Genomic DNA, 21,116 nt, shown 5'->3' with positions numbered 1-21,116 from the left:
TGCCCAGTGATTCAAGCTTATCAGATTGGCTAAATGACTTATGCTCCCTTTGAGGCAAGCAACACTGAAGCATGATTGAGAACACCAGCTGTTCTGGACGACTTTGTGATCGTGCTCTCCGTAGCTGATGTGAGCAAGACCTTTAAACAGGTCAACATTCACAAGGCCGCGGGGCCAGAAGGATTACCAGGATGGGTACTCAGAGCATGCACGGCACAACCGGCAAGTGTCTTCATTGACATTTTCAACCTCTCCCTGACCGAGTCTAATTCCTACCACCATAGTCCCTGTGCCCAAGAAAGCGAAGGTAGCCAGACCCATTCCAATTAGCATACCGCACCAACAGATTCAGAGGACGCAATCTCAATCACACTCCCCTTTCCCAAATGGACAAAAGGAACACCTATGTGAGAATGCTGTTCATTGAGAACAGCTCAGTGTTCAATACCATAGTGCCCACAAAGCACATCACTAAGCTAAGGACCCTGGGACTAAACACCTCCCTCTACAACTGGATCCTGGACTTCCTGATAGGCCGCCCTCAGGTGCTAAGTGTAGGCAACAACACATCTGCCACGCTGATTCTTAACACGGGGGCCCCTCAGGGGTGCGTGCTTGGTCCTGCCCTGTACTCCCTGTTCGCCCACGACTGCGTGGCCAAGCACGACTCAAACACTATCATTAAGTTTGCTGACAACACAACTGTGGTAGGCCTGATCACCGACAACAATGAGCCAGCCCATAGGGAGGAGGTCAGAGACCTGGCAGTGTGGTGCCAGGACAACCTCTCCGTCAATGTGAGCAAGACAAAGGAGATGATCGTGGACTACAGGAAAAGGAGGGACGTCCACGACTCCAGTCACCCAAGTCATAGACTGTTCTCTCTGCTACCGCATGGCAAGCGGTACCGGAGTGCCAAGTCTAGGTCCAAAAGTTTCCTTAACTTCTACCCCCAAGCCATAAGACTTAACAATTAATCAAATGGCCGCTCTGACTATTTGCATTGACCCCCCACCCCCTTTGTATAGTCATTTGACCCTTACCTACAGTCGGAAGTTTACATACACTTAGGTTGGAATTATTAAAACTCATTTTTCAACCACTCCACAAATTTCTTGTTAACAAACTATAGTTTTGGCAAGTTAGTTAGGACATTACTTTGTGCATGACAAGTAATTTTTCCAACAATTGTTTACAGACGGATTATTTCACTTATAATTCACTGCGTCACAATTCCAATGGGTCAGAAGTTTACATCCAAAGTTGACTGTGCCTTTTAAACAGCTTTGAAATTCCAGAAAATTATGGCATAGCTTTAGAAGCTACTGGTAGGCTAATTGACATACTTTGAGTCAATTGGAGGTGTACCTGCGGATTTATTTCAAGGTCTACCTTCAAACCCAGCCCCTTTGCTTGACATCATGGGAAAATCAAAAGAAATCAGTCAAGACCTCAGAATTTTTTTTTTGTAAACCACAAGTCTGGTTCATCTTTTGGAGCAATTTCCAAACACCTGAAGGTACCGCATTCATCTGTACAAACAATAGTACGCAAGTATAAACACCATGGGACCACACAGCCGCCATACCACTCAGGAAGGAGACGCATTCTGTCTCCTAGAGATTAACATACTTTTGTACGAAAAGTGCAAATCAATCCCAGAACAACAGCAAAGGACCTTGTGAAGATGCTGGAGGAAACAGGTACAAAAGTATCTATATCCACAGTATAACGAGTCCTATATTGCCCTAAAAGCCTACTCAACACAGAAAAAGCCACTGCTCCAAAACTGCCATAAAAAAGCCAGACTACGGTTTGCAACTTCACATGGGGACAAAGATCGGACTTTTTGGAGAAATGTCCTCTGGTCTGATGAAACAAAAATCGTTATGTTTGGAGGAAAAAGGGGAGGCTTGCTAGCCGAATAACACCATCCCAACCGCGAAGCACGGGGTGGCAGCATCATGTTGTGGGGGTGCTTTGCTGCAGGAGGGACTGGTGCACTTCACAAAATAGATGGCATCATGAGGTTGGAAAATATTGTGGATATATTTAAACACCTCAAGACATCAGTCAGGAAGTTAAAGCTTGGTCGCAAATGGGTCTTCCAAATGGACAATGACCCCAAGCACACTTCCAAAGTTGTGGCAAAATGGCTTAAGGACAACAAAGTCAAGGTATTGGAGTGACCATCACAAAGCCATGACCTCAATCCTATAGGAAATTTGTAGGCAGAACTGAAAAAGCGTGTGTGAGCAAGGAGGCCTACAAACCTGACTCCGTTACACCAGCTCTGTCAGGAGGAATGGGCCAAAATTCACCCAATTTTTTGTGGGAAGCTTGTGGAAGGCTACCCAAAATGTTTGACCCAAGTTGAACAATTTAAAAGTCAATACTACCAAATACTAATTGAGTGCATGTAAACTTCTGACCCACTGGGAATGTGATGAAAGAAATAAAAGCTGAAATAAATCACTCTTATTATTCTGACATTTCACATTCTTAAAATAAAGTGGTGATCCTAACTGACCTAAAACAGATCATTTTTACATTTCAGGAATTGTGAAAAACTGAATGTGGAGGAGTTAAAATGGAGTGTCGCCTTGCTAACATCTAAAAGTAGAAGTCGCAGGCTTTTTTAATTTCCCTTGAAAAACGGGACATCCGGTTGATGGGCTATGGACATATAGACCTTTCTCTCAATGAGAGTCAATATCACAGATTATATTGGCCCTTATCCAAAACCAATCATCCAAAATAAATCATAAAAAACAATGTCACAATGTTTGTTCAAAAAACATTTAATTTGCTTTAGGAAAGAGGGATTACAGTACACACCGATTCATTCGGGTTAAGGTAACCAATTAAGAATAAATAACTGGCCATGTTAATAGAAACTCATACAGTCATTAAAATAGGAGATCAAGTCGCTCATCATAATTGTCTTTGTTGACATTCTCTTAAACCCCTCCTGGATGAATTAATTATTTCATCTTTAGGTTTGTAAGCAGCTCAGAGGAAGCAGTGTATCTCCTGACCTGGATGGCTTTCCCTTTTTTTGTCCAGTTACCTCTTGAGCACAAGTTTACGATCAGCTTACCCCACTCTAAATTCTACCCTTAAAACCAATAAGAGGTGAAATAAAAACTGGCATTCGATCAGCGTTGAGGCAACTTGTCTTCCCCAAAAGTGTGCCGTGAAAAGTCAAGTTTTTACCATATTAAATATATGGTAGTGTGCATACAAGTTCCAACACCTTCTGATGCTTGTCCACAACCCTGCTCACACTGAGAACTGTTGACATTATTTGACAGAATAGATTTATGTTTTTCAATTGGAATATCACTTTTCAAAATAAAAGACATTGCAATAAGGCTAAAGTGGAGTGTATAAGAGATTGTGAACACAAACAAGGCACCATGATCGGTTCCCCTTTGGGAGAGTGGTTTGCCATCATCAGTTCTTTTGGCATGTGGCATGGGAAACACAAGAACACTCTTTCCTGGAGTCTGGTTTGTGATGTGCACATTCCCAGACGTTCTCAGCTAGTTTAGCAGGAAACCAGACGCTTCCTATTTGTTTACGTATAATTATTTTTGTGTTGTAAAAATGAGCCTCTATAAAAAAAAAATTAAAAGTGTCAATCTATATATACTCTTCTGAAGGTAAGATATTTTGGTCCTCGAATGTCAAAATGTACAAAACATTACAGCTCTCGTGTTATAGTTTAGGACAAACTAAATAAGTGGAGATTGTAGCAAACAATGAGAAAAAACCTTGATTAGTGAGGGAGAGAGAGAGAATAGCCCCCATCTATCTAGGCACTTGTGTAGAGCTGAAAGGTCGGTGCTACAACCATATTGCTTATCATGCTTTGAGATCTAACAAAAGGGGTAATGGGTGGTTTCTGGACAGGTCCTAAAGGGGCGGTTTCTGGACATGTCCTAAAGGGGCTAGGAGTGGTTTCTGGACAGGGCCTAACGGGGTAAGGGGTGGTTTCTGGACAGGGCCTAAAGGGGTAAAGGGTGGTTTCTGGACAGGGTCTTGAGCTTGAGGAGGAAGGGGGAGGATTTGAGGCACCACCCTGGGGTGTTCCGCTGCCCTTAAATAGGTGTATCTCGAGTTTTCTTGATAAGCAGCGTTTTTCTCAGGTGGAGTCATCTAGAAGTAGGGCACGGCAGTCAGCTTGTACCACTTGATCGTCTCCTTGCTGAGGTCGAAGTCTTTGAGTGTGAGCGTGACGCCGCCTAGGTAGCAGTTCTCTCTCAGCGACTCGGCACTGAGCACGCTCAGTTGTAGCTCCCGCAGCCCCAGGGTCTCCTTGCTGTAGCCACTGTACACCAGCTAAGGAGGTGGAGGTAGTCAGACTAGTTAGCAGCAGTTTGTATAAGTTAGATCAGTCACACAAGCAGATCAGGAGAACAGTGGCAGGGTAGCCTAGTGGTTAGAGCGTTGGACTAGTAACCCGGAAGGTTGCAAGTTCAAATCCCCGAGCTAACAAGGTACAAATCTGTCGTTATGCCCCTGAACAGGCAGTTAACCCACTGTTCCTAGGCCGCCATTGAAAATAAGAATTTGTTCTTAACTTGCCTAGTTAAATAAAGGTAAAATAAAAAAAAAACAAAAAACAAAGTGACACAGCAGGTCAGGACACAAAGTTGCTAACTATGACAATTTGCTACAGGGCCCTAATAGAAATGACCAACATGCTACACCGATTTCACTCACCATTTCGTTGAAAGTGGGATTTCTGGTCTTCCTGGAAATCTTTGTTTTGCGCTTGGAGGTTTTGTGGGGGTCTGGGAGCAGGTAGGTTTTCACATAGGGGTTAGGGTCTGTCCCCTCCTCAGATACCTATGAGCAGGCGGATGTTAGTTAGTGGAGCATTAGCTAAGGCCAAACTGAGGATTCACGTTCGCAATTCAATCCAATACAACTTTATTCATCCCATCAGGGGCAAATAAATGTCCCTTGAGATATGTTTAATGGTAAATGAACCACCACGCTGCCTTAGCCCCATCTGTAAGGCTGAGGATAAACAGTATAAATTCATTATAAAAATGCGAAAAGTTGAGTGGTGCGCTAGGTAGGATTGGGCCCTGTGAGCCACTGTACTCACCAGGTCCCGGATGTGCATGACCATGATAAAGAGTGTGCTGTTCCTGTAGGACACGGACAGCTTCACCTCCCCCGCCACTCTGCCGGAGGTGGGGCTCAACGGTGGCTTATCTGCAGAACAAATCACTCTTTCAAAACTGTAGTGGCGACAATGGTCATACATAGAGAGAGTGGGCTCAAGTTTACCTGGTGCTCTGGCCGTCGTCTCCAATCCTTCCGTCTTGTCGTCTCTCGCGATCGGATGGAAGAATGTGTAGATAAGATCACACTGATAGAGAGAAAATTATCAGTGAAAATTCAGTGCGTTGGGCTTTTTACTTGTGTGTGTGTGTGTGTGTGTGGGGATGGATAGATGGATGTGGTGGTTAGGTGGGTGGATGGTAAGGTGGGTGTGTGTGTGTGTAAGTCACCTGTGTGACCTCTGTGGAACTCCTCAACAGGTTTTGAACATAACCGTTGAGCTCAATCTTCCTCTTGGCCGCCACGTCCTTGATGTGGGTACGGCCCAGCACCATCCTATTAGGGAAACTAGGGAGGGGATGGGGAAAGATTAGTGCACTAACAAGAAGGGTGCATCTGTGGTACAAGTGGGAGCTCCCTTTGGTGTATCTCCCACTTTGGCTTTCTAAGGTCCAATAAGGCAGACTTTCAACCTTCTCCACACGTGTGTCTGACTGTGTGTGTGTCTGTGTGTACCCTGGCAGCTTCCACAGAGGGAAGAGGATGCAGAGCTTGTTGTGGAGCTCCTGGAACTCATCGAAGGTGCGGAAGAGAAACTGGGCCTCGCTCTGCCCCTCGCGCAGGAGCCTCACCGCGTACGTCTACAGGAGGGGGAGGGAGCGGAGGGGGAGGAGGAAGAGGAGGAATTTGAGCTCATCTTAGTCAGAATTCCATTAATGTTGTGACTTCTCTAATATAGTTTGATTTACACAAAGAATTGTGTATGCCAGATGTGTGTTCTTCCGGCATCCTATAGGAAAGCTAGACCCTGTCAGTGAAGGAACAGTGAGACCATGGTGTATGAAAACGCATCACTAGACATGAATATATGTACGTCTCTGGTTGGAGACTCACGTAGTGCTTGTCGGGGTTGTATCTCTTCTGGAAGGAGAAGATGGAGGCGTCGCGGATGCGTCCCTCCTGCTTCAGCGTGTAGGTCTTGGGGGAGAAGGACAGGATGGGCTCGTCGTTGGACGGTAGGCCAGAGAAGCGCAGCTGGGCCAGGTTGTGGATGAAGAAGTTGAACTTGGTGGCCACGCTGCCCAGGCTGGATTCGATTAACCTGGAGGGAGGGAAAGAAGGTTAAACTTCAGACAAAAGGGAGTATGTTGTTGAATTAATCTATTACACAGAGGAAGAAGAGAGGCAGGAGGTAGACACCTGAAACCCCACCTCTTCAAGGAATACCTAGGATAGGGTAAGTAATCCTTCTCACCCCCCTAAAAAGATTTAGATGCACTATTGTAAAGTGGCTGTTCCACTGGATGTCATAAGGTGTATGCACCAATTTGTAAGTCGCTCTGGATAAGAGCGTCTGCTAAATGACTTAAATGAGGTAAATGGTAGATATAACATGGCTAATAGCAGCATTTCACATCAATGTTTTAGGCTAGTAACTGGGAGTTCTAAGGCGTTCATAATGTTATGTTGCGGTGATGTATATATATACACTAGATTACCAACAGGGGTGCTGTTTTGAAGCCACTGTAAATCCATCTTGGTACTCCACCACCATTGTAAAAAACTATTTGGGAAGCTATAAAAATACATTCGTCTACATGTATTTTTGCCACGTTTATTCTTAAGAAATCAAAAAATATATAAAACATTTTCTGGATGAAACATTGAATTTCACATTCCTGCTATAGAAACACATTGAATAACAGATTCCCTACATGGAACAACAGTCCCCCAAAAAATCTAAAGGAAGTTAGGACAGACACTTCAGAACAATCTGAGAGATATAAGAAAGATCAGGAAAAACCTTATTTTAGGTACTAAACTTTCTCCATATATACACTTCCATTTATTTTAAACTGGCACTGGGGATATTCAGGTGGGTCTTGTGGGCGTCCCATCATGTCAGAGAGCTTTCCACAGAGGGGTCATATTAGTGTGTAGCCCAAATCGATCAGACAGAAGTCAGACGAGTCTAGTGAGTGTCCTAGAGCATGTCCACCATCGTGTTCGTAAGTCTCAGCTTTCAAAAGATGATAGTTTGATGGACGCTACAGACGGACGCTGCAGACGGACGCTGCAGACGGACGCTGCAGACGGACGCTGCGCAGACGGACGCTGCAGACATTTTCGTGAGAGACTGAATATCAGGATGTCTCATGGTAGGACAAACACCGCTCTAGCTCTGCCACTTTTCACTGCAGATGTCTCATGGTAGGACAAACACCGCTCTAGCTCTGCCACTTTTCACTGCAGATGTCTCATGGTAGGACAAACACCGCTCCAGCTCTGCCACTTTTCACTGCAGATGTCTCATGGTAGGACAAACACCGCTCTAGCTCTGCCACTTTTCACTGCAGATGTCTCATGGTAGGACAAACACCGCTCTAGCTCTGCCACTTTTCACTGAAGATGTCTCATGGTAGGACAAACACCGCTCTAGCTCTGCCACTTTTCACTGCAGATGTCTCATGGTAGGACAAACACCGCTCTAGCTCTGCCACTTTTCACTGCAGATGTCTCATGGTAGGACAAACACCGCTCTAGCTCTGCCACCTTTCACTGCAGATGTCTCATGGTATGACAAACACCGCTCTAGCTCTGCCACATTTCACTGCAGATGTCTCATGGTAGGACAAACACCGCTCTAGCTCTGCCACATTTCACTGCAGATGTCTCATGGTATGACAACACCGCTCTAGCTCTGCCACCTTTCACTGCAGATGTCTCATGGTATGACAACACCGCTCTAGCTCTGCCACCTTTCACTGCAGATGTCTCATGGTATGACAACACCGCTCAGCTCTGCCACCTTTCACTGCAGATGTCTCATGGTAGGACAAACACCGCTCTAGCTCTGCCACTTTTCACTGCAGATGTCTCATGGTATGACAAACACCGCTCTAGCTCTGCCACTTTTCACTGCAGATGTCTCATGGTATGACAAACACCGCTCTAGCTCTGCCACCTTTCACTGCAGATGTCTCATGGTATGACAACACCGCTCTAGCTCTGCCACCTTTCACTGCAGATGTCTCATGGTATGACAAACACCGCTCTAGCTCTGCCACTTTTCACTGCAGATGTCTCATGGTATGACAACACCGCTCTAGCTCTGCCACCTTTCACTGCAGATGTCTCATGGTATGACAAACACCGCTCTAGCTCTGCCACATTTCACTGCAGATGTCTCATGGTATGACAACACCGCTCTAGCTCTGCCACTTTTCACTGCAGATGTCTCATGGTATGACAAACACTGCTCTAGCTCTGCCACTTTTCACTGCAGATGTCTCATGGTAGGACAAACACCGCTCTAGCTCCGCCACTTTTCACCGCAGATGTCTCATGGTAGGACAAACACCGCTCCAGCTCTTCCACTTTTCACTGCAGATGTCTCATGGTAGGACAAACACTGCTCTAGCTCTGCCACATTTCACCGCAGATGTCTCATGGTAGGACAAACACCGCTCCAGCTCTTCCACATTTCACTGCAGATGTCTCATGGTAGGACAAACACCGCTCTAGCTCTGCCACTTTTCACTGAAGATGTCTCATGGTAGGACAAACACCGCTCTAGCTCTGCCACTTTTCACTGAAGATGTCTCATGGTAGGACAAACACCGCTCCAGCTCTGCCACTTTTCACCGCAGATGCGGAAGGGTGATATTGGTGGATTGATACACAGCCCATGCAAAAAAAAACACATCTCTCTAGATTAAACAGACAGATTTGTATGGGGATTTTATTATTATGTTAGATTTCTGAGGGAGCGCAACCATGAAAAGGCCAAGGGTTAAAGTAACCATTTTTAGAAAGTACTAATGTTACTGTCCTCACTACAACAAAAAAGTTTGTCATTGAAACATTTAAATTAAATACTATAGAATTCAATTCATTCCTATAGGGGACCGCTTTACTGGCTTCAAAGCCTCTCATTAGCCAATACATAGTATCAGCAATCCAGATATCATTACATTATTATTTTATAAAACCATTTAACAAAACAGAACATACAAAGACATCACACAAACATTAACTACATCACACCTGCCCAGACCCTGTGGTGGTTATTTCTGTATTATCAAATGAGGAGAGAAACGTATCACACAAGTTTACACTTAAACTAAATCTTTACTCACTTATTAATGAGGGAGCAGGTCAATACAACACACACAAGGTGGATTGAGTGCTTGAATAATACAGAGACGCAAGCGGTTTATATAGAAACTCAAGAACTGCTTAGTCTTAGTTGGTTCCACCCCTCCCTAGCAATTCAAGGCATCATAAGCTTCCTTGTTGTCTTCTTGTGGCCAGGTGTATCGGGTCATAGTGGACCAACAAGTGATAAGGGCAGTTCCGTTTACTCCCTTCTCCAAGCTACAAAAGTGTTTTGTGCGAGAGACTTTAAGACCAAAACAATCCTATTAACACTAGAATGAATGTTTCTGACCAGGGGTTGGAACCCAAATTTCCAATCATTTAGTTCTGAACAGAACCATTATTTTTTTCATTCTGTTCCACTCTTCAGAACAGCAAAATAAAGTTCTGAACCGGTTCTAAAGTAAGTTTATATCCTTCCTTTCTGTTTTTTTTTTTTTTGTGGGGGGCTTGACACTAAGTTACTTAACCAAACTTTGTGGATAGAGCAGCTTGCTATGGCGTGGGCACGTTATTTACATGCATTGGACAGACAAGTGTAGGACGCAAGATGCAATTGAAATTTTACAGGTGGGGAGAAGGCGAAAGAGGGTGGAGGAGAATGGCTTTGGCCTGAAACGCTGGGAATCTTCTTGTTATGACATGCATTATCTGAATAAGGCCCACAGAATTATACCTACGGAGGACCGGCTTTTATGGAGGAACGTTGAATGTCTTTGTTGGACCAAAACTAGCTAGCAAGCTTTTCTGTAGAGCGGCACCAGAATAATAAAAGGAAAACACGTCTTACCTTTTTGAAGTTAATAATTCCAATGTGAAATGTCAACTTTAGTATCATTAACTTGCTTTGAAAAAGTTAATCCATTCTTCTCTAATTAAAAATATCTCTCCACAATTTCTGAGTCACACTTGTAACGTCAGTATTATTCTAGTAGAGGGGGAGGGGCAGGAAGCTCACAGAGGCAAAGATTTCCAACTGGCAGGCAGACACTGGATTAGTTTGAGGTCTTTGCATAGGCGCTTTGTTGCATTTTTTGTGTGACTAAAAAAATGCCCAGAACGTAAAATAACGCTTCTGTTCCGAAACAGTATAGATCACAGTCATTCCCTGTTTTGATTCTGTTCCTCAAAATATTACGTTATTTTCCGGTTTGGTTCCTTGTACCGGTTCCAACCCGTTTTTGACGATATCGATGCCACATAGGCTGTTTAAACCAGATAAGTTGGTTCATAAGGGGCGGTTGATCGTTAATATGTGTCTATGTACCTGGTGAAGAAGATGGTGGCCTCTGCGTCGGTGGTCTGGGGCTGCAGAGCGTCGTATACATACTTCAGGTCCTGATTTCCCGTCAGCTCTGGTAGGCCTGACAACGTCATCTGTCAATCACACACACACACGTGAATTTGTTTTGGTTTGAGACAGAAAAAAAACGGTTTTATAATTGCAAATGCAATACATTATAATGTACAACGAAATTATTTAGTAACAAAAGACTATAAGAACCAATGATTTGAGGAAGGTAATACTGTAGCCAGCAATGTTTGATTCGAGGCTAGAGTAGAGCATTTGAATCCCTAAGATAACACTCAAGAAATTCCTTGGGCCATCACCACGGCCAAAAAAAAAAAATTACCCAGGCAACAGGAGAGTAATCATTACCAGTTATTTACTAGGCTGGCATCACACTTTTAAAAACACTTATTTCATGAAGCAGTCTCTCTGTGACCCATCCATCCGTCAGTGTTCCTGCGACTGATCTATCTTTCAGCTGTCCTGTGCACCTTGGCCTCCATTGGTGTGAATTATTTATCATGCAAACTCAAATGCCAGGTAAATTCCTATAAAAGGCCAATGTAGTTATACGACTTGAACTTGGTCTTAACTAGTCTGGTCCCAGATCTGGTTTTGTTCCACTTCCGACTCCTTTGGTCGTTGTCACGTTAAATGTTTGGCATGACAACAACCATAGGAGTAGGCTATACAGTACATGCTGATCTGGGACCAGGATAGAACTGGAACTTGACAGCAGAGTTTTAGTTATTACCAGGGAGAGCAGGTTGAGGATGAGGCCTGAGTGTTTGCGGATGAGGTTGTAGGCCTGGGAGCACAGGTCCACAAACAGCTGGAAGCGACTGGTGGGCCTCTCCCCCCCGTTGATCACGTAGGCCATGTCAGAGGTAAGCACGAATGGAGCTCGGTCCCTGGGAGAAAGGGGAGGGAGAGAAAGACTCAATAAAACATGGGACACATGTATCCTGGTTAAATGGTGAGCATAGCGTTCAGTCTGGTTTAAAGCTGGAATCCTTAATGGTGAAACTGACACGTCTGTTTGCAATATTACAAAAAAGTTACTACAAACCACAAACTAAGTTCTCTTCCCTCAGACATTGACGTGCGATAGAACAGCAGAATATCGACTGCACATGTTTATACCACAACACTCCTCACCTCCACTTTGTCAACAAAACTAAAACAACAGCGGTGGGGCGGACACTGTTTCCACCCACTGCAGAGTCTGGGCCTACATGTCATTTTGTATGGACAGCTGAGAACAACATGCAACCTACTTTCTGGCTTCCCAGGTCTAAGTCAGAGAAAGAACACTCAGGCCCCATCTGGAGTGCAAATGGTTCTCGGAGCACACGTCCTTGATGTCAATAAACGTTTACTTCTAGTATTTTAACTAAGCACACACTTGACTTCTACTAAGGAGTGGGAAGAAACAGTAAAAGTTAGGGGGGAGGGAGTGAGGGAGTGTGCTAGAAGAGTAGTGGGTCAGATTTGTTAGCACTGTTGCATGGTGATCTGGAGGAAGCAGGTTACCCATGCTAACACTGTTACAATGTGTGTTCTGGAGGAAGCAGGTTACCCATGCTAACACTGTTACAACGTGTGTTCTGCAGGAAGCAGGTTACCCATGCTAACACTGTTACAACGTGTGTTCTGCAGGAAGCAGGTTACCCATGCTAACACTGTTACAACATGTGTTCTGCAGGAAGCAGGTTACCCATGCTAACACTGTTACAACGTGTGTTCTGGAGGAAGCAGGTTACCCATGCTAACACTGTTACAACGTGTGTTCTGGAGGAAGCAGGTTACCCATGCTAACACTGTTACAACGTGTGTTCTGGAGGAAGCAGGTTACCCATGCTAACACTGTTACAACGTGTGTTCTGGAGGAAGCAGGTTACCCATGCTAACACTGTTACAACGTGTGTTCTGGAGGAAGCAGGTTACCCATGCTAACACTGTTACAACGTGTGTTCTGGAGGAAGCAGGTTACCCATGCTAACACTGTTACATGTGTTGTGAAGAAGCAGCGTCGACCACCGCAGGTAACATTCTTACCTTTTGAAGCTGCCGAACATCTGGGCGTGGCCCAGAAACTTGCCAAAGTCGATGTGGAACATGTGACCGGTGGAACGCAGCATGATGTTGTCGTTGTGGCGGTCGCAGATACCCAGCACGTAGGTGGCCACGCAGCAGCCCGCACACGAGTAGATGAAGTTCTCCGAAGCCTGGACACACACACACACACACACACAGAGAGGGGCAGAGAGTCGTCGTCACATACACAACATTTTCACACTATCATGCCGAGCCAAACCAAACTATGCTGGATTGGATTTCTTTTGGTTCACATTGCCCTCTTCAGCACTGTTCCAGCAACTATGGTGGACGTGTAACCAGGGCAGCTCAGAACAGCTGGACTTGGAGCCATTCAGCTCAGTGTGAAAAGCCCTACAGTATCTTGTCCTCAATCCAAAAGGAACTCGAAACTCTGAGCTAATGCTCAATAGAGATCTGCATATGTAAATTGGGACTTTCAGCTGAATCATGCATTGATATCAAGGACAAATCAGTGAGTAATATATGCATATTGAATACAGACAAGAAATAAAGCGTAGAAGTCATCATCAGTTGTCCATCTTCCAAACCTCACCCTCTGTAGGAGTCTGTGTTAGGGTTAAAAGGTCAGAGGGTAAAGTTTCGGGGTCATACCTTGTCGTACTCGTCCTCAGCGGGGTTGTACTTGCGGAGCCACTCCGCCAGGGGCTTGTCCTTAAAGGAGCCCGTCACTCCGTACTCCGCCTGTATTTTCCTCAGGGTGTCAGAGGACGGCACCAGCTCCACCATTCCTGGCAACACACATACAGAACCACGTCAAAACTGCAGGCATGGCATGAGTACACATTTATAAATTTGTAAACCGGATGTAATATGACGCAGAGAACCAAGTTCATCAGCAATCATCTAACAATCACCCATTGGCTGTGACGGTGCAGTGACATCCACTTTGAGCTAGTTTTATAATGGTCAGAATGGTAGAATCAGAGCCACAGACGTTGTGATGAGGACAAACAGGTTTCAGTAAGTTTCATTCAAATCAGAATGATTTAGCTGGTGATTTGAGTTCTAGTCTGTGTGTGTAGTACCGTTGTCTTTCCCGGTGGAAATGCATTTGAAGTTGACGATGCGCAGGTCCAGTCCCTCCTGAAGCCAGATGCGGTCCATGACCCGGATCATCTGCAGAGCCAGCATGTCCTGCCTCAGGTCCTCTCCCACCTAGTAGACCACACACACATTAGTTACCATCCACAGAGACGTATTATAATATTCTCATTAAGGAGTTTCATTCCATCTGTGTGTCTGCAAGTCTGGTCAAACAAAGACTCTCGTACACATTGTATCGTCAGGGTCTGGTGTTATATTATGCCACCAGGTGGTGCCGTTTCAACTATGAAAGACAATGCAAACGAGTGCAGTAACTGATCTCTTCCCTATGGGGAAGATAATGGACAATGCAGCGTTGATATTAAGCTGTTATAGCATCAAAACACAAAGGGAACTCTTTAGAATGTATTCCTGCATTCCTTCAAGCTTCAAATACTCCAGAAGGAATGGTGAAGTCATGCAGAGAATGTGTTCTAGAACGTGTCAAGGTAATTCATGGATTACTACTACTACATGTGATAAATTGCTTGTCTATGGAACTTTGCATCTTTTCAAAGATTCTGGCGCCATAGAAACAGAATCTAGTCGTCTAATCTGATAGAAATAGCTATGTGGACCCCCATTCACAAAACGTGGCCAGAATAGGAGTGTTAATATAGGTTCAGCTATTTACAAGGCAAAACTGGTCCTAGATCAGCACTCTAAATATATCCCAGGTGTGTTTAAAGTAGGAATGCTGATCTAGGATCCGCGTGTCCCAGCCACCCACCTTGAACATGACGTTGATCTCCTCTCCCAGAGGGTCGGAGTTCACCAGGGCCAGCTTCAAGGGCACCGCGTTGGAGTTGAAAAAGGAGCACGACTGTACATACACACGTGCGCAAACACACACACAAAGAGAGAGCCCCTGTGGTTAGTTATACAAGCCTTCCTTGGCCCCTGGGAGCACTAGCCTGCTTTAGGGAGACAAAGGGCGGATTTTATTCAACGAGGGGGCATCGCCTTGGCTCGTCTGGTATGAGATTGTGGTCAGATACACCGCTGGGCAAAACACAAAATTCCAACAACAAATACACGACCTCTCATATACAAACACACTTGCCCAGCGGTGAGAAACGTGGCCGTGAGAATGGAGCAAAACAATCAGACAGGAAAAGAGGAGCAATCGGGGACACACACACACACACACACACACACACACACACACACACACACACACACACAGTATTCTAGTCAACAGCCTCTTACAACAGAGGTGGTGGGGGTAACTGAAGTGACCTGTATATGAAGTGCCAGTCAGCGTTTGCATGGTAGAGGTTATGGTGACGTCACCAGTCACTAGGACGACTACATTATGTGTCAGGGTTCACCGAACATCCATATGCATTACGTGCGAAACACATTAGGACGGCTACCCACAGGGCTCAAAGTCATATTTACATGATTGTAATTAGTCTTAGCAGAAGATAAATTATCCTAAGCAAAACATTGCCTCGTCTTGGATAGTACTAACATGGTCTAGAGACTCTCCATGTCTAAGCAAAACATATAAATGAGAAATGACTATAATTTAAAAAATAAAACATAATTTAGCCTAGAATAACAAGTCACCAGTAATAAAACAACATCAAAATATAGGTGTCTAAAATCATTTGAGAACAACCTGTCTTACAGGCTATTTGTATGACCATTTTCATTACTAAATAACAAAACACAGCTGTTTACAAATGCAATCTAGGCCTCTCTAGTTGAATCTCTATGTAATTTAGCATCTCATTTAATTTATCCTAGGCATGAACCTTTTAATTAGGCCTAACAAATAGCAAAACAAGGTTGTCTATGAACACAAGGACCAGTCATGGCTAGAATGGATCCAGATTTTTTTCAAATGAACGTCAGATTTCACTTTTTATAGCTGGTTAGGAGAACTTACGCAGCAGGTTAGGAGAACTAACGTAGCAGGTTAGGAGAACTTACACAGCAGGTTAGGAGACTGAGGTTAGGAAAAGGGTTAGTGTTAGCTAAAGTGCAACAGACAAAAAATACTTTTGATGTTAATTTGACAAAAGCTGGATGCCTTCACCACAGCAGTGGAAAGAGGACACTTACACGGCCATAAAATTAAGAAACTATATGTAAACAAACTAAATGAATTAAGGCTGGTTCATTGATCGAAAGCTTATTTTTGTGAAATGAAGCCATGCATTTATGAGAGCACTTGATTCCAAAGTTCAAATCTTATCTCACCCTTTACAGTTCTACTTGTCGTTAATACATGATGTTTACTGTAATTTGAACTATCGTGTGGTCGTGACTCGTGTCATGTGGCTTATTGATAACAACTCGGGTTCCTACTATAGGCAGATGGCTGCCTAGTGATTGCAACATTGTACCGCTGTGAATAGTTGGCAACGATGTTTCGTTTCCAAGTGCAACTGAATAAGCTCAACTGAAATGCACCAATTGCGCATGATACAGATCATTACTCTAGTCTAGGGCTGTCCAACTCTTTTCCTGGAGATCTACTGTCTTGTAGGTTCTGTCCAACCCTCTTCCTGGAGATCTACCATCCTGTGGGTTTTCAGGACAGTAGATCTCCTACAGGACAGTAGATCTCCAGGAAGGGGGTTGGACTGAAAACCTACAGGACAGTAGATCTCCTACAGGACAGTAGATCTCCTACAGGACAGTAGATCTCCAGGAAGAGGGGTTGGACAGAAAACCTACAGGACAGTAGATCTCCTACAGGACAGTAGATCTCCTACAGGACAGTAGATCTCCAGGAAGAGGGGTTGGACAGAAAACCTACAGGACAGTAGATCTCCAGGAAGAGGGTTGGACTGAAAACCTATAGGACAGTAGATCTCCAGAAAGAGGGGTTGGACTGAAAACCTACAGGACAGTAGATCTCCAGGAAGAGGGGTTGGACAGAAAACCTACAGGACAGTAGATCTCCAGGAAGAGGGTTGGACTGAAAACCTATAGGACAGTAGATCTCCAGAAAGAGGGGTTGGACTGAAAACCTACAGGACAGTAGATCTCCAGGAAAAGAGTTGGGCAGCCCTGCTCTAGTCTATCAATCCATTCCAAATCTTTAAACTATACATGAGACAGGGGTGGCATATGTTGGTCTTGCCTAGGGCGGCAGCAGAACTGCTAGAAAAGGGCCTGAGGAACACAATTTGCCTCTAATTTACTTGCGTTTGCAGAGGACATTGACCTGCTCAAAGTGAGCTGCTGCTGTTGGGAAATCAAAACTGCCCAACTCCTTGGAGCAGCTTGATGCACATCAGCCTTGTTACCTTGTACTGAAGAAGGAGCGATCTGGAGGCTGTCTTTACTCTGTTTTGAAGAAAGAATCCCCTCTCTGATTTTTTCAGGCAATTTGGCAGGCAACTATTTATTTTTTATTTAAAATCAGAAACCCTGGTATGGGTCATAATCCATATGTTGTTGAGATGGTAAAAATGATTTTGATGGTCAAATGGGCATTTGCAGAGTGAATTGTCCATTTTGGTGGACAATGGTCTTACCTTGATATTGAGTTGTTTGGCCTCCAGGCTGGGGCTGAGGGGCAGCCTGCAGCTGTTCTTCTGGAAGAATGACTGCATCCTCTCCAGACCCTCCTGGAGCACCACCTGGACACACACAAATAGTTGAATTACTGTCAACCAATTAACATTTGACAGCGCTTTATTTCATCGTTTAGCTGATATTTACAACGGAATTACAAGGTAATTTTTTTTAAATAACTGGTACCAAATTAAATAAAAGTGATTTTAACCCCTTCAGTCCCGAGACCCCAGCAAAAATCCTACTTTCATTTATCTGCCTTTCAGTTATCTGCATGTCCAGCCCTTATATTTAGCTTCACAATTAAGTGTTTTATCATTTTCCTTTCAGGACAACCAACCAGGGCTAAAAGTAGAACACAACCCTATTTGACAAACAGTTGCATTCATGAGTTTTATTGACAAATGTCAATAAACAAAATAAAGTCTGCTCAAGATGAATTTACATGAAAGCTGTAAGCACAGAAATTGTTTGCTGAGTGGGAAATTAATATCCAACTAGTCGGTGACAACTCTGTGGCGTTTGTGACAGAAACTATGTGAACTTATTAAAGTATTATAGACACTATGTCCAGGGATGTCCTTTTATCTTCTACGTAGAAGAACCCTGTACTTTCTAACAACTTTTATGTAGCTTGTGAGCGTCATAGAGCAAAACATGTTACATGTGCATGTTCGATAGAGTCTCAGCTTTTCATAGATAGCTTTTAGTAGTTTGTAATTCAAACCATTCTAGCCCCGGGTCCCATCCGAGATCCGCCCTCGTCTCACAAACACTGCTCTAGCTCAGCCCCGGTAAATTACACAGACGGTTGGTTGGTACCAACGGATGCCGAAGAAATAGACGAGTTCGATAGCTCAAACTCACAATGTTGAAAAAGGGTTTCAAATCAAATCAAATTTATTTATATAGCCCTTCGTACATCAGCTGATATCTCAAAGTGCTGTACAGAAACCCAGCCTAAAACCCCAAACAGCAAGCAATGCAGGTGTAGAAGCACAGGTTTGAGGTCCTAAATCACACGGGCGGGACTCATTGGGTTAACAGGACATCCCTACCATAAGTAAATACAAGATGAACAGCTGACTGTAAAATAAAGTGTTAACAAGCCCTTTTAGAGGCTCCCTGAGGTATAGGTTGGACGTTCTAGTAGTGTTTCCTAGCCCCATCACCTGTCGTGTGGAGCCCCCGGCCTGCCGGACCTTCTCGGCCAGCTCCCCCAGCAGAGTGACCAGGCGGGTCTGTTTGTCCAGCTCATCCCGGAGGCCGGCCCCACACAGACACAGCAGGGACCCCAGCACTTGGTCGTACCTCCGGCCAAACGCAGGGTCTAGAACTGCATCTCTCAGTAGCCTGGTGGGGGAGAGAGGATCCGAGTACAATGGGATCAGACAAAGCAGTTGATATCGCTAATAGCTCCGTAGAGATTACTGTGGCTTTTTAGATACAACATTCTTACTACATGTAGTCCTACGACAGTTCCCAGCCTAGATACTGACTTAAAATCATCTGTTTTGGGTGTCTGGGACAAGCACACTACCTCCTGTTCCATAAAGGTCCAGACCACTTAGCAGAGGCCATGTATACTATGCGACACAATATATTATACTTAATAAATAAGGTCCGTGGGGGTGTGGTATATGGCCAATATATCACGACTAAGGGCTGTTCTTACGCACGACGCAACGCAGAGTTCCTGGACACAGCCCTTAGCCATAGTATATTGGCCATATACCACAAACCCCTGAGGTGCCTTATTGCTACTATAAACTGTTTACCAATGTAATAAGAGCAGTAAAAATAAGTGTTTTGTCATACCCATGGTATACGGTCTGATATACCACAGCTGTCAGCCAATCACCATTCAGGGCTTGAACCACCCAGTTTATAAAATGCTATGCTATGTTCTATACACCATATTATATACTATGCTACTAGTTCAGTGGGTGGAGACTCACCAGTAAAGGTAGTGGGCGATACTGACGTTGCCCTGTGCTCTGGACAGTAGGAACATGACCAAGGCATTCTTTAGGTGACACTCAAACTTCAGGGCCTGAGAGAGCGAAAAGAACAGGGACAAGGAGACGGGGTGAGGAAAGCATTCAGAGTCACTAACAAACTGATTTCCTGTGCGTGTGTGTGTGTGTGTGTGTGTGTGTGTGTATATACACACTACAGACTGTTTACCTGCACTAGCTGAGGCAGGTAGTCGGCCAACTCGTCATCACTGCTGGATTCGATCCAGCTGACAGCCACACTCCTCACCTCTGTGTCAGCAAACCTGCAGGACAGAAACAAAGACAGACAGGGTGACCTTCAACCCATGTTCCTTACAGTAAAGTACAATCTGACTGTCTACCATTTATTGAACTAGAGTCAAACAGGTGATTTAAGTAGTATAGGTTACATTCTCTTAGCTCTCAAGCTAACACACACAGAAATATAAAAAGACTCCTGTGATATCAACTTGCACCTCCCATTTTACAAATCAAACTGTTTTCTATTGACCATAAATCAAACTCGAGCTCTCTCAAACAACTTCTCTCAACATCTCAAAAAAGTATATCAAGTGTTCAAGAGAATCTGTGTGCATGTGTACGCCACACGTACTTAGAGTGAAGCAGCTCCAGGGCACAGACTGGTTGAAGCGAGGGCCAGTGATGGAGGAGGGAGTGGATCTCAGCCATGCTGCCCCAGTCCCAGCTGGGGGCGCTGGCCAGCACCTTGGGCAGGCTATGGGTGTGGGCCCGGCAGTGGTGCCGCTGATCCCACAGCAGCTGGCGGTCGGCCCGCGTCAACCTGGAAGAGGAAAGGAAGAGGGAGGGAAGAGGGAGGGTAGAGGGAGAGGCATAAACTCAATCTTTTTTTTTAACACTTTTTTTCCCTCCCCAATTTCACGGTATTAAATTGGTAGTTACAGTCTTGTCTTATCGCCGCAACTCCCGTACGGACTCAGGAGAAGCGAAGGTCGAGAGCCGCGCGTCCTCCAAAACACAACCCAACCAATCCGCACTGCTTCTTGACACAATGCCCACTTAACCCGGAAGCCAGCTGCACCAATGTGTCGAAGAAAACACCGTACACCTGGCGACGACCGTGTCAGCGTACACTGCGCCCGGCCTGCCACAGGAGTCGCTAGTGCGTGATGGGACAAGGACATCCCTGTCGGCCAAACCCTCCCCTAACCCGGACAACGCTGGGCCAAATGTGCGCCGCCCCCGGTCATGACAGAGTCTGGACTCGAACGCAGAATCTCTAGTGGCACAGCTAGCACTGTGATGCAGTGTCTTAGACTACTGCGCCACTCTGAGACCCCCACTATCCATCTTTATTGATTGGTCATATAGAGACAATGGAAATTGTTCATTTCGCTATTAGAGTACCCCTCATACTGTACATACACACGACCCTCTGGGAACAGCACAGGGTCCACCACAGAGGAGGTTGGGGTTTAGGCTGGGAGCAGCACAGAGGAGGTTAGGGGTTAAGTGTAGAGGTCGACCGATGAATAGGTATGGACGATTAATTAGCGCCGATTTCAAGTTTTCATAACAATCGGAAATCTGTGTTTTTGGACACCGATTTGGCAGATTTATTATTATTATTTTCAACGAGGAACAGTGGGTTAACT

The 21,116-nt window shown here is 44.8% G+C and overlaps 1 protein-coding gene and 1 long non-coding RNA gene across 3 annotated transcripts in view; one reads left to right on the top strand and one right to left on the bottom strand.

The window, feature by feature from the left end:
* Nucleotides 1–2,785: 2,785 nt before the first annotated feature.
* The window catches only part of LOC118358788 (phosphatidylinositol 4-phosphate 3-kinase C2 domain-containing subunit alpha-like), a 106,485-nt gene continuing 88,154 nt past the window's right edge, over nt 2,786–21,116 (bottom strand). Inside the window, exons 16-33 of the mRNA XM_052480700.1 lie at nt 20,096–20,284; nt 19,673–19,766; nt 19,444–19,538; nt 18,658–18,838; nt 17,446–17,550; nt 14,682–14,774; nt 13,894–14,023; nt 13,460–13,596; nt 12,806–12,975; nt 11,502–11,658; nt 10,724–10,833; nt 6,193–6,400; nt 5,815–5,939; nt 5,529–5,646; nt 5,305–5,386; nt 5,120–5,229; nt 4,729–4,854; nt 2,786–4,344 (exon numbers count right to left, since the gene is read on the bottom strand). Of these exons, the coding sequence (XP_052336660.1) occupies nt 4,162–4,344; nt 4,729–4,854; nt 5,120–5,229; nt 5,305–5,386; nt 5,529–5,646; nt 5,815–5,939; nt 6,193–6,400; nt 10,724–10,833; nt 11,502–11,658; nt 12,806–12,975; nt 13,460–13,596; nt 13,894–14,023; nt 14,682–14,774; nt 17,446–17,550; nt 18,658–18,838; nt 19,444–19,538; nt 19,673–19,766; nt 20,096–20,284 (2,413 nt within the window). The 3' untranslated portion in view covers nt 2,786–4,161. The remainder of the gene's footprint in view (nt 4,345–4,728; nt 4,855–5,119; nt 5,230–5,304; nt 5,387–5,528; nt 5,647–5,814; nt 5,940–6,192; nt 6,401–10,723; nt 10,834–11,501; nt 11,659–12,805; nt 12,976–13,459; nt 13,597–13,893; nt 14,024–14,681; nt 14,775–17,445; nt 17,551–18,657; nt 18,839–19,443; nt 19,539–19,672; nt 19,767–20,095; nt 20,285–21,116) is intronic.
* On the top strand, nt 11,671–12,798 carry LOC127912068 (uncharacterized). Of its 2 annotated transcripts, none has more exons than XR_008080472.1 (3): nt 11,671–12,275; nt 12,322–12,367; nt 12,460–12,798. It is a non-coding gene; the product is annotated as an uncharacterized LOC127912068 (long non-coding RNA). The 2 variants fall into 2 exon arrangements; XR_008080471.1 differs by having other exon boundaries at nt 12,322–12,413.

Source organism: Oncorhynchus keta, chromosome 26 (genome assembly GCF_023373465.1).
Source record: "Oncorhynchus keta strain PuntledgeMale-10-30-2019 chromosome 26, Oket_V2, whole genome shotgun sequence".
NCBI classification, from domain to species: Eukaryota; Metazoa; Chordata; class Actinopteri; order Salmoniformes; family Salmonidae; genus Oncorhynchus; species Oncorhynchus keta.
Note: the sequence above shows the minus strand (reverse complement) of the source record. Positions and strands in the feature narration are given on the sequence as shown.